Source organism: Cyclopterus lumpus, chromosome 14 (assembly GCF_009769545.1).
Source record: "Cyclopterus lumpus isolate fCycLum1 chromosome 14, fCycLum1.pri, whole genome shotgun sequence".
NCBI classification, from domain to species: Eukaryota; Metazoa; Chordata; class Actinopteri; order Perciformes; family Cyclopteridae; genus Cyclopterus; species Cyclopterus lumpus.
Window position 1 is genome coordinate 13,486,599 of NC_046979.1, and position 13,713 is coordinate 13,500,311.

Consider the following 13,713-nt stretch of genomic DNA (forward strand, 5'->3'; position numbering starts at 1 on the left):
GACCATAAAGCCGACTCTCACAGACATCCACATAACAAAACCGCAGTTTCTTCTATACATATTTAACAGAGAACATTGCCGCACACACACCTCTACTCTCTCTCTCTCTCTCTCTCTCTCTCTCTCTCTCTCTCTCTCTCTCTCTCTCTCTGATACATACACCATATGTAATACTAATTACAAAGAAACAAGCCAAAACTTGATGTTTGTAAAAGTCTATCACTAGCTAGCATTAGCTTTTTTCCCAACAGGGTTTTTGTTAACTTTAGAATTGAATATTAAAGTTTTGGTCAGCATTTGAACGAAAGCAACATTCACTTCCTGCCTTCCTTACTCTGGGTGGAGGGCACCCGTCAAAAGAAAAGTCGATCTCATTTATCAATGACTGCCTCTAGGGGGCAACATTTCCACATAAACCCGGCCATTCAGTGCAGAGCCATGTGTGAAACCTTAATGTAGCTCAAAAAGACGTTATTTCTTCCAGGATATAAACAAGCTCCATACACTAATTTATTAGGCCGGTCTTTGGCTTAACGGGGACTTTGTTGTGGCGGCTGCTGTTAACTGCAGGTCATCACACACAGTGCCACTGCAGAGCTGTTATATATAGTCATGTGTACTGAGATCTCCAGTGAGTCATGCAGAGACTAACTACATGCATCAGTGAAAGAGAGACAGAAATAGGATTAATACCTCACACAGTTGTTTCCATTCTGCTCCCTAGGGCCACACATAGGCCTATGACTCTTTGTTTCATACAGTTCAACAGGTGTGTGATTGTTACCAGCACCAACTTTAAATGTAAAGGCTGGGAAGAAGAACAAAAAATGCAATTAGAGCTGAATTTATCAACCATATTTGTTGAATGAGGCTGCCGATCTTAGATGTAATAACGTTACATATTTGGGTAAACTTCAGGGAAATGATTGCAACACAACAGTGGACCATTTACTGTTACTTCTATGAAGTGAATGCATCAATAACACACTATGAAAACATTTACATTAATAGTACATTTCTGTCATTTCCCAGTGTCTCATGTCTGTGGGAGTTGCTCCTCCACTCACTATTCCCTGATTGCTGCCAAGCTGATTCACCTGTTGCAAGCTGCGCAGCTGCAACCCATCTACTCATCAATGCTGCAGCGCATCAACCCCAGTTCACCCCTCGCATTTCATAAGATCGTTATCTCAACTAATGGGCTGTGCAGCCTCTGTATCAGTGGTTTGGGTCCACCTGTCCAGCGTTCTTTGGTTTTACATTAAATTAACCGTGTGTAACATTTAATTTAATATGTTTTCATTAGTGTAGAATCACCTAAAAATAAATAAGAATTGTTCTCTCCACGGCGCTGAATGCCATGTTTCTATAGTAGACGGACTAACCCAACAAGTGTCTTCACGTTTTCAACCAGTTCAACTGTTTTGGCGCACAGGGGGGATTTCAGTTGGTTGCAATGTGCAACCTCACCGTTGGATGCTGCCGAATCCCCCGCATGCACCTCTGAGTCCACACAGCGGTTACAGCTGTTAACGCTGTTCAGACACACGCCATCATCGTAGCCCCCACCCTCCGGGTTAAGAGTGGCTACATGTGTGCTCTTTTGTATCTGATGTTATTATAATGCATGGGGATATTGGCACTGATATTGACACTGAGAGGAAAAGGCTGTTGGAGTTACAATGACTTTACCATTATTTCCTACAAGCTACTCTAAAAAAGTCGTTATTCAAGTCTAATGATAATATTTAACGCAGTTTCTTAGGGGCCTCAACAGAACACGTCCTGCAATATAATATACGGTGTGTTTATCAGCGGGTTTGTCCTCTGGATTGTTGCGTGCGTTTGACGGTTGCTACACAGATTGCGCGCAGGCGCTGAGACGCCCCCCCCCCCCTCCCTCCCTCCTTGACAGCAACTGCCATCTGCCGCCTCTTTTTCAGTTTAAAACCCAGCAGATTATGTCCCACAGACTATAGCTTCACTTGGCCCGGCTGAAATAGCGTCTCGGAAAGCAGCTGCGCAGAAGAAGAAGTCAGAAATCAACCCCGCTTTCCGCATATTGCGCTCAGCCGACGAGAGCCCGCGGCCGCGTGCACGCGAGCCGTCTGCAGAGACAGACTGCAGGCTCATAAAGACGAAGCGGATTTGAATTAAGCACCGGATAACATCCAGCGACTGTGCATCCTTCGGTGAAGGAGGGAGGGAGGGAACTGTTTTGTATCTTGGAAGCCCTGGGTTGGGAGAGGGGGAGGAGGATCGGAGAATGAGCTATTCCTGTACCGGCATCGGCAGCAGCCAGGACCCATCAACCGCTAAGAAGCCTGCCGGTAATAATCCGGCCAGAGACACCGGAGGCGCAGACAGCAGCAGCCCGAAGCAACCGGCGGCAATGAAAGTGAAGAAAGGCTGCAACTCGACCGACGTGGGGGGGGTCCCGGTGACCACGGAGGGGGACGTGCTCGGCAGCACGGCGATCACTCCGGAGGATGTGCTGGGCTTGCAGAAGATCACGGAGAGTAAGTTCACTGTCGGTTACTGAGTGACACACAGAGGGAGAAAGGTGTTGAAATGTTCCAGCTCCTGCTTTCATGAGTCATGCTCCACGTCATTACCGTGTCCCCTTGTTTATGTAATCTACTTAGGCCCTATTCGAGCACATGGTAATGCATCACTCTCTGGTAAACGTTAACCTGGCTGCAGAAGCGTCTCTGCTGGCATCTCGGTTGCCCTGTGACCGGTCAGCGTTGCTGGAGGTTAAGTTTAGCTCACGGTGGGTGAGTCGTGCTTTAAAACCCCATGTGCAGTTTGAGTACCTGTGATGGAGATGTAAAGACTCCTCAAATTAGCTGAACATGCACGACTCATCTTTCATCCTCTTAACAGGATGATTGTATCTGACGATAAGGATGCAGAGTGAGAACGGGGAGACTGAGGAGGCATCCTTTAAAGCAGCATTATGCTTCCTTTGCACGAGTTCATTTAGAATCAAGTTTTTTAAATTAAGTATTATTATAATAATAATAATGCCACAACACAGTTAAAGTATTGCACTCAAAATCTAAGTTAAAGTACCAAGTATTATTATTATCAGCACTTAGTATTTATTATACAGACAAACTGACCCTACATCTGCCTATATTGCATATCATAGCTGATCATGTGTGGTGTAAAATCTGAAAAGTAGCAACTGTCAAAGTAAAGTTTAGGTTCACTGAATATACAATCTTTTTAAGAGCATCTCATTTAATGATAAATGAAATGATTTCATATATATTTTCCTTTTCATGTTGAAAAACTTGATATGGCTCATTTTAATGACATGTTCATTGTGTTACAATTATAAAGCTTCATGCAGTTTTTATATATTTTTTATTAATGATGCCATACCTCTAAATCTCAAACCAGCCTCTGACAGAGTAAACACAGAGCACAACAGCGACAGGTATCACCAACTCAGGTCTTAAACCAGTATTTAGCTAATAGGTGGCCAGCAGGGCATTTGTCTATTTAAAGACCTGTATAATACCTTACACAACACGGCTACATAGGCCACAACAACACAAGGAGTGCACGTCTCTCTACAAACTGTTTCTACAGTGAAGATAACTAATTCTAATCATATTTGTCATGTTATCCTTTTTCGTATTTGTGTTACTTTCTCGTGTCGCTCATGATGGCACAGGACGTTTATGTTGTGACGAGGAATAAGACCTTGCTCGTCCACTCCAACATAATCACAGTTTACTGAGAAGAGGAAAAGCTCTGGGAACATCCTTTTGGCTCAGCTTGTTCCTCTCTGACCGCCACTGTAAAGTTTCTTAAATGTCCTTAAACTGCAGCTGTGTTTTTGATACATATGTTACACGTATGAGTGTCTGTCTTTGTGTTTTTATCTGTCTGGTGATTTACATGAGTGAGTCTGTGTGAGATCGGTGTCCAGCTGCACATCGATGGCAACATCGTAATGATTTTGTCTCCCATGCTGAACTTATTATGGTCTTGGAAACTCTCGCTTTTCAATCTTGCAGCATCACCGCTGGAGGTAATAAGGAGGCATGTGTGAATCACCACAGCAACGTGAATACACGCTTGAATCACTACGGCAACATGAAGCATATTTCCGTGGTTACAGCCACTGGAGCGTTCGTTTCTGTTCTCCTCCACATTTCCTCCTCTTCTTTCTTCTCCTCTGCATCGCTGTTTAACATATTCGTGCTGTCACTTCAAGATTTATACAGACAAAACGCACATATGTGCACACGCACTCACGCTTGCTTGTGGCGGTTAAACAAAGCAGCATACAGCCTGAAGAAAGCCACAGCAGCCCTTCTGTTGTTTTGGGACTCGTCTGCCTCGGTTTCTTTTTTTACTGCTGCTGCACATTCTCAAGTGGCTGAAATTGATTCCCTCCCGAAGTGGCATGATACAAAATTGACAACTCAGCAGGGCTCAGTTATGCTTGACAACAGTTGAGTCAAAAACATTGTTTGGAGCATAGATGTCTCACAGGAGGGGAAATTTTACTTTGTGTTGGATACGTTCTCAGAAAAAGGACTTTCAAATAGCATAACTTCGCTACTAATAATGTTCTGCTCAATCCATCTGGTAATCAAAGCTGCTGAAATTGATTAAGATTTGCATAGAAGTAACTGGCTTTATGCTCAGTTTACTGAACTGATCCAAACGTATGTTCAGTGGAGCGATCACTAACTCAGATCTGCAAGAAAGACTCCCTGCAGACTCCTGTTTCTTTTAGGGATGCGACAAAGTTATTTTCAGTATTATACTTTTTTATTTTTATAGATTAATCAGTTGTTTTGTTTGAAGCTGAAACAATTTATTGATTCAGTAACTTTTTTTGATGAAAGATTAATTATATTGTGTACATAACATATGAAGAAAATGCCAACAGTTCTCTGATTCCAGCTTTTGGTATGTGGGAATTTGATGGTTTTTCAGAGAAAATCATGGATAATTGAAATTGAATATATTTGGATATTTTGGTCAAATACACATTAATGAATTAATGATTTGCAAATGTATTATTAGTTTTCTTTATAAAATGCCCTCCACAATTTCCCAGAGCCCACAGTAATGTTTTCAAGTAGCTCATTTCTTTCTTAAACATTCATTCAATTTACATTATAAAACAGAGAAAAGCTACAATTCCTCACATTTTGGAAGATTGAACCAGCACATGTTTGTAGGTTGATAAACAACTTGAGTTTCTGATATAAGCAATGCATTATTTTTGGGGTTTTGGCAACTGGCAGATTAATTGATAATGAAGTAATTGTTTGTTGCCTACTCGGATTGTCGTAGGAACATCCTGGTTGGGGTAGAGGACTGATTCATTATTGATATCTGGACCTTGCATTACTTATACCTCATTAATCTGTAGTAAAACATTTGTTTAACCACTTTGAGTACTTTTGTTGTAACTGCAAGTTAGCTTTTAAGTTTAACTTACTGAGTATAAAGCATTATCTTTGTTGCTCTGGTTATTAAGTCACAGTATATGTTTTAACAGGTGTTATAACACCATTACATTTTTAGAAATGTTGTCAATCAGTGACAAAACTCACACAAACACGACTGCCTGTGGGGTCTTTGGTTAGGACGCAAAACAGAGTAATTATCTTTGAGAATAGATTCAGTGTTACAACGTTTGTACCCAGATCTCAAATAACCCACTTTGGCCTGCAGTCCTGTCTGCTTGCACTATTTGAGCAAATGTTTTGCAAATGAAAGCTGTGACTGTGACACAATCTTCTTCTTATGATGCAAACTAATTCAAAAGTTGTAAAGTGATGACGACAAAAGTTATTTTAGATTTTTTCCAGTCCTTCACCTGACTGCTTTAACCCTGCCCCCTCCCTCCAGTGACTAGTTGGATTTGGCCTCATACAAGAAACTAAACAGGATCAGTCCATGTGATCTGTGTTGGACCTAAGTGCCTTCCACCTCCCACTTATCTGGTCAGCCTCTTCTCATACACCGTTTGCCGCTATACCTACAAAATAATGCACTACAAGTTGTCCTTAACCCAGTAGTTAATTCCTATGTCATCCACGTAATCTTGAACCAGTCGTGTCAGGAGTTGTGACAACAAAATACAACAAAATGATACTTTAACCAACATTCATATGAACATTGTACAACTTCAAAAAGATCAAATATATATAAAAAGAAGCCAATAAAATATGTATGTCCTGACAAAATGTAGGCCAGCTCTGATATAGCTGTGATAAGCCAACGTCAGCGCTCAGCGATATATTGATGGCTCAAATTTTCAGATTTTTAGATGAATATAGAAATTAAACACACAATATGAATGTGTGTATGTGTTGAACTTCAACCTGTGTGTAGTAATGCAAACAATTTGGTATACTGACTGGATTAATATATATTTTTTCTGACTTCACACTCGCTTGTTTGTATTATTCATAAATGTATTGCAGTGCACATGCACTTCTCGTGGGTGTGTGTGTGTGTGTGTGTGGACCCTCATCTGTATAAAATGAGAGTAAATAAGCTCTATGTTTGTCCACATGTGATACTCTTGAATCTTACTTGTTACTAAGAGGGCAGGAGACAATATGTGTGGTTTCCATGCCGACGAGACAGAGTGGGAGCTGGCTGTGTTGTGTATAGTGGAGAAGCCCTCACTGAGCTGAAGGGAAGCTTATGTCTCATGTGGGATAACAAACCTGAGAGTGGTGGGTGTTAATTACTGTAATGAAACACAAGCACGCAATGGATTTCATGCAAGGACATTAAATTAACCTCCAATCTTTTTCCCGCGAGGCTTGCTGGTACTAGTGTTCAAAACTATCTTAACTGCTTAAACTTGTTGCAAATTGCTTTTTTAAAACCTGATTTATTGCCACCAGTTCTCGAGGTTTCATCGTGAGCATTTGTTGATCGACACGTGTTCCGCTTCATATGTGGGCAAGTTTAATTCACAACAAGACTAAGAGTCAATAGCCACACTATAGCGCCTCTGTGAGGCTGCACTTCGGCACAGCGGTGCTTTAAAATGTGAGCATGCTAGCATGTTAGCATGCACAGTGATCCCAACATATTTAAAATGCACGTCACCATTTTAAGATGGATGATCCTCAGTTTTTGCTCAATTTCACAGGAAAGATTAGTTTGAATATAGTTTCCCTCAAATTGATGCATCCAAATGTTGTTTCCTGCTGCAAGAATATATTTCATCCTTTTTTGGTTAACAAAACAACAACAAATAAAAGGAGGAACACAAACTATACAGTCTTATCAATTTAGATTGATGGAAAACTGCATTTAGGATACTCAAAATCTCAACCGTTTAAATAAAAAACTTATTAAAATGTGCATCCTACTTTCAAAAATAAAATGTCCAGTCACACAGACTGAACTAGGTACCATTATCAGTCAGCTGTCATTTTCACACACACACATTTTTATAACATTGCATGTTGCTTCATATACCGGTGATCTTAAACCTTCATACTGAAAGGTTCCTAAGATCGGTCCTGTCCCAGCGTTATCTGGGTGAACTGCTAAAACAAGCTCGGAAGCGTTTATTTGGGCTGAATCTAGGTCATGTGGTACAGTGTGTGTGGTGAACTGTGGACCTGACCAACTCAGTTTAGCCAGTGAACTGCTGATGTCTGCCACGTCGAAAGGACTCAGCCGAGTGATGACAGAAAGAAAATATGACACAAAACATCCCTTTTCTGATATGTGGTGCACATTTTAGGGTTTTACCACAACGTGTGGTGGCATTATTGTCTTTGTCTTTTAATATATATATATATATATATATATATATATATATATATATATATATATATATATAGTTTAAGGTATAAACTGTAAGATTTTTCGATGGTACAGTGGTGGTTGCTGACGGCAACAACAGTAATGCAGTTAAACACTTTTTGAGCAGCTACTTTGTCAATTTTATTACCACACTTAAAACCATTCATTAAAAAAAACTGTAAAAGTCACAAAGACATATTGTGTTAAAAAAATCACCAGAAATCATTTGACGATACCCACCCGACATAACATGCTCATATAAGATGTCACTATAAGTGAGGGCTGTAAAATATTGGCTCTGAAGGTCGATACATTGGTCTTGTGATAAGGTCACATGACGTCTGAAGTCCCTGTTGTAAAAAAGACGGTTGATGTTTGAAGTGGTTTCCTGACGAGCTTCCTGTCTACCAGCACAGTTCAGAGTTACTGCAACACTCACAGCTTCGACTGTTTATAGTCATCTTGGTGTGTTTCCTCATTCAACTTCACGTCACTGAACACACACAGGTTGGATGAGTCCTGTAGAAATACACACAGACTGTGTGATTTACTACAAACAACTCAGAGTGCACAAACAGAGAGCAAACACTCTCTTTCAAACACATTGTCCGTGCGTTATTATGAGGTTCAAAGGTAACTACAGTGTATATGACCTACACAAGTACACATGCTTTCAATGCCCAGCTCCTCGCAGCCATAGAGGATGTATGTTATTTTTTTAGAATGATGTGGCTGCTGTTTGTTTGTTGGTTTTGTGTGTGTGTGTGTGTGTGTGTGTGTGTGTGTGTGTGTGTGTGTGTGTGTGTGTGTGTGTGTGGAGGCTGTGTGAATCATCAGGTGTTGTACGCCGGTGTATTCAGCGCTGTACTCAGAGCTGATGTGTTCAGAAGAGCCGACCTCAGCGTTCAGGCTGACAGAGGAGCAAAGGCATCAGAGCGTCACAACGAATCAGGTCAGCTCTGTCAGGGAGCAGCACTCTTTAAACGGAGTCGACAACACGCTGCGACTTCGGGTTATGTTTCTCTGTTGCACCATGAATACGCAAACATGAGAAATGCCATGCTGGGAGCATTGTAAATGCATTCTTACACACGTCCTGATCTACCAAACTTAAAGACATCAGAACAAAATGAGCGATGAACTATTGAGTTGGGAGCTGATGGTAACATCTGCCCACACCACGTTGGTATGTTTTTTAGTGGGAAGCTGTCGATGTGTTATAGAGATCAGCTGTTGGGTGGATGGACAGTCAGAGCTCATATCGGTAGTGATTAAATGATCCCATGTCTACCGAGAGACGTCCATGTCTCCACAGTTGTTCTTCTTTGTCTTTGAGCAGACACGGATGTGGTAAGCAGATACAGCGGACATCGTGTGTCTGTGTGACAGCTGCAGATTTTTTAAACTTGTAATCACACATTCACTGACTCAGGCCTGCAGTGCTCCCCTCTCGGAAACAACGTTATCCCAAATGTTTTGGGTTTTTCATCCATGTGAGCTTTGTGATTGTCGTGGTGAGGCGAGGGAGAGAGGGATCCTCAGTGGAAATGTTGAAATTGCACATGCCGGCCTGCAGTGCCATTGGATCAGGCGGGAAGCAGGAAGTGTCTGTTCTGCTGGGGAACGCTAATAAGTAGTGACACTGCCCGCTGAGGGCAGGAAGGATTAGAAGAATGAAAAGAACTTTGTGTCTGTGCCTGTATTGTCACATTTGTGAGGAAATGGCTCCCCTAACAGTATTACATCAAGATTCATGTCAGTTATTTCCAGAAGTCATTTTAGTGTTTTAATATCTTCAATAATAAATAAAACAAACATATTTGATAGCTGTCAAATTAGGTATTTTTAATATAATAGAAAAGTAACTTAGAATTCTGGCATTGGTACATTACGATATTTGAGTTTCTGAGCTAAAACATAACAATACCTTAGAAACATAAACATTGTTTGAACCTTTTTCATTCAAAGATATGCCACACTGCTCAGTGCATCAGAGCAGTTTGGTTCATGAAATAATTCTTGAATGACATCTCAAAATATCTGATCAAAGACCGATCCAACTGTCACTTTTTGACCCGCTCTGCTCTGAACACATTTCACTCTCAAAAGGTTGATCAGGGAGTGTACTTGGTGTGTTTTTATTTTTTTTAAATGCATCCTTTGTATTAGTGTCTAATCTGTAATACTTTCTCTCTCGCTTCTTATCTTTTTCAGATTATCTTTGCAGCCCGGACGAGAATATTTACAACATTGACTTCACCAGGTTCAGGATCAGAGACATGGAGTCTGCCACGGTGCTGTTTGAAATCACCAAACCTCCATCCACAGGCGAGCTATTTACCATGAAAATACTTGCAGTAAATCAACATTATAAAACAGCCTCATACATGTAGGCTGTACATATCCACTTTGTTTGGTATTTTATCAAACAAAATGCATAGTTTTTGAAGTCAGACATGAACTGGAATATAAAACTAGCACATATTCTCGTTTTTTAAGTTATTTAATACTGTGTGTTTTGTAACAGTCAACCACAGGCAAGCCAATAAAATGTCCATAACTAAAAATATGTCATTTTGATTCTGTTTTTGTTCCACTGATCCTTAACTTGGACAAAGCAGGAGAGAAAAAGGACATTGACCCAAACGCCGGCCGATTTGTCCGTTACCAGTTCACCCCCGCTTTTCTACGACTGCGGCAAGTTGGAGCCACGTAAGTGAGAACGTGTGTGAACCTTTATTTATAGGGACGTGTCCTTTGTGTCTTTCTTTGTTTGTGATTTCTCTGCCCCTCTCACCATTTTCTGTCTGTCTTTGTCACTGCAGTGTTGAGTTCACGGTCGGAGACATGCCGATAGAAAACTTCAGGATGATTGAGAGACATTATTTCAGAGAGAAGTTGCTCAAGAGTTTTGACTTTGAGTTTGGCTTCTGCATGCCCAGCAGCAAAAACACCTGTGAACATATCTACGAATTTCCACCTCTGTCTGAAGACATCAGTAAGTACATGTTTTTGCTTTAAAATATATACTCAATGAACAAAACACCTGTTGAAAAGCTTTCTTTTTTTGGAACGCAATAGCAGTTTGGCCAAAAAGTAGTTTTTTATAAAAAAATTTAAAAATAAAAATAAAAACTAAAGAAGTGAAAAGTGTACGGTTGTTCAAAAGCAACAAGACTGGTCTTGGAGTGCTCTGTGAGGCCGTACTTAGTGGCAGCGGTGCTACATGCTAACATCAGCATGCTAACAATAACTGGTAACCTGCTGATAAGGAGGTATACTATTTACCATGGTCACCTTCTCAATTGTTAGCATGCTAACGTTTGCTAATTAGCACCAGTGCAAAGTACTAATAAGTTTAAGTATGTTTTGCATGTATTTGGTCATGAACCAGAGTACGAGACAAAGTGACACTTTAACCTGGTGCTGGCGCTAAATGAATCCTGAGGGGGGCATGCAAGTCTGTACCAAATTTCAAAACAATAAATCCCAAAGTTGTTGAGACATTTTTACTTAAAACCACGAACGATAACCTCACGGTGATGCTAAAGGAAAAGTCAGGGGATCACAAAGATCAGTAGGTTTCATTGTCTGAGGATCATGAATGTCTTTACCAAAGTCCACGTGAGTCTAATGAATGCTTGACAAAATATTTCAGGCTGGACCAAAGTGGAGGACCGACAGACCGACATTGTCATCCCTAAACATTGACTCATCTTGGGACTTGGGATCTTGGTTGTGAACCGGTGCTCTAACAGCAGTGATGTTTTTGTGTCCGCCCTCAGTCAGAGAGATGGTGCTGCACCCGTATGAGACGCAGTCCGACAGCTTCTACTTTGTGGACAATAAGCTGGTGATGCACAACAAGGCGGACTACTCGTACAACGGCGGGACGTAGAGACGGTGTGCTGACACGAGAGACGGGTGGATGTACGGACTGACCTGGGGAACGATCAGAGTACACTGGTGGGATTAAAATCCTGTCAATCCAGTAGTCTCTCTCTCTTTCTCTCTCTCTTTCTCTATCTCTTTCTCCCGCTGAGAGAACAAACGCCATCCAGAAAAGGGCCGTGTGTGTGTGTGTGTGTGTGTGTGTGTGTGTGTGTGTGTGTGTGTGTGTGTGTGTGTGTGTGTGTGTGTTAGCATGTATAAGTTTGGCAAAGCCTAAAAGCTACAAACACACACACAGTTCACAGCACGGCGTGGGGTCGCTGTAACAAAGGGTTTTTGTATGATAAACCAGCAAGTAAGCAACTTTTTAGGAAATATCCGATGGATTTTCGCTCTCTAGCCACGTCGTGTGATGTGAAAAAAAAGTAAAAACTCTGTATCTTCAAATATTGATAGATTATTTATTGTTTTGTCATTGTTGTATGCTAGGGTTTAGGAACAAATATTGTAACTAAACTTGTGTGTTTTGAGGACTTCAGTTCTTCTTCTCAGTTTCAGTGAGTGAGCTTTTTGGAGTGTGTATGTTTGTATACTTTGTATGACTGTTTGTGTCTGTCAGTGTGATGCATGATTAATGGTCTGATAAGAATAGAATAACTTAAATGTCAATAATGTGGTCATTTGGTTTCTAAAGCTTAAATAGATTTTTGAAACCTGTTAGTTCATCAGACCTGTTTCCTTTGTTCTTTATTTATTTCTCGAGTTGTGTAACGTGTATTACCCGTAGGGCGTATGTTTTTATTGTTTTTGCTCAAAGCACAACATACAGAGCCAACAAAGGGGAAACTTTTAAAGATGAGCTAATCTTATATGACTATAAATGTAACTAGTTGTATTTTTCAAGCCTCATGCTGCTTTGTTTAGTTCATAAAGAAGTTGTTACAACTTTTGTTAGGTTGCCTATCTGAGTGGAAGAAACATGTCATAAGAGAAGAAAAGGAACATTTTAATTTTTAAATATTGATATGTTTCAATCAGATTTGTTGCACAGAGGAAAAATATAAGGGGAATGTAGCAGAAATCACCCTAAAATCCCATATATATTTTTTGTTTAAAGTCTGTTTCTACATCAGGCTATTCATGTGTTGTTTCTCTAATTTCTGCCTCTCACACATTCCAGTAAGTTAGGACCAGAGTGTGTTGATCTCTTGTTATTAGAGGGAATCTGTCACAGAGAATCAGTGTCTTGGGATGCCTCTAAATTGTAGTATACACACTTGGCTTTCTCTATGACTGTGCTGAGACACAACCTGAAAAAGTGTGCAAATTGTTCTTTTATTTTAGCCTATCTGCATATACTCTTTGATTTCAAGCAGTTTTTAGTGATTCTGCAGTAAAAATCCACCCGTCTGTTACAGCAAGTGCAGGTGAGGTCTGTAAGTTCAGAGAAACTTACATCAATGCACCTGTTGTATGTTCAACACAAGAAATGAGAGGAAATTAATTCAGATTGTCATTGGGGCAAAGGGATCACACTCTGGGTGACTTTTTCTTAGTCTGCAAGTTGCTGATTGTCAGTTGAAGGGAATAAAAAGCTAAAATTGGACTCTGTTAATCTGAGATAAAACTGACTTGAATGTTATGTCAAAAAATGTAACGGATAAAGTAGAGCAGATTTATTTTTGACTCATGTACAAATTATTTTGAACTGATGAGTTCTTGACTATTCAAATGTTGGGTATAACTGAACAAAAATAAAAAATGAATAAAGATTTATGGGACATTTGAAATATCACAGTGTCTTGTCTGTTAATATTGTATTGTTGATGAGAGATATTATTTTTAGAATATAAACAGCTCTGGTACATTAATATGGAAATAAAACACTGCTGGATTGTTACCTCTCTCCTATACATTTTCAGTTTATTACATTTACCTGGAATAACAACAGTATACACGGTTGTAGTGAAGGTCAGTACCTATAGTGTCCTGTCGGCAGTTTCTTATCTC

At 40.3% G+C, this 13,713-nt stretch overlaps 1 protein-coding gene across 2 annotated transcripts; it reads left to right on the forward strand.

Moving 5' to 3' along the window:
- Window positions 1-1,881: 1,881 nt before the first annotated feature.
- On the forward strand, window positions 1,882-13,493 carry unc119b (unc-119 homolog b (C. elegans)). Of its 2 annotated transcripts, none has more exons than XM_034550881.1 (5): window positions 1,882-2,519; window positions 10,027-10,140; window positions 10,434-10,524; window positions 10,638-10,810; window positions 11,598-13,493. In XM_034550881.1, the coding sequence occupies exons 1-5, from the start codon at window positions 2,267-2,269 to the stop codon at window positions 11,708-11,710; spliced, it is 744 nt and encodes a 247-aa protein (XP_034406772.1). In that variant the 5' UTR covers window positions 1,882-2,266; the 3' UTR covers window positions 11,711-13,493. The 2 variants fall into 2 exon arrangements, with proteins under 2 accessions (XP_034406772.1, XP_034406773.1); XM_034550882.1 differs by lacking the exon at window positions 11,598-13,493 and adding an exon at window positions 11,471-11,561 and having other exon boundaries at window positions 1,913-2,519.
- The last annotated feature ends 220 nt before the right edge of the window (window positions 13,494-13,713 follow it).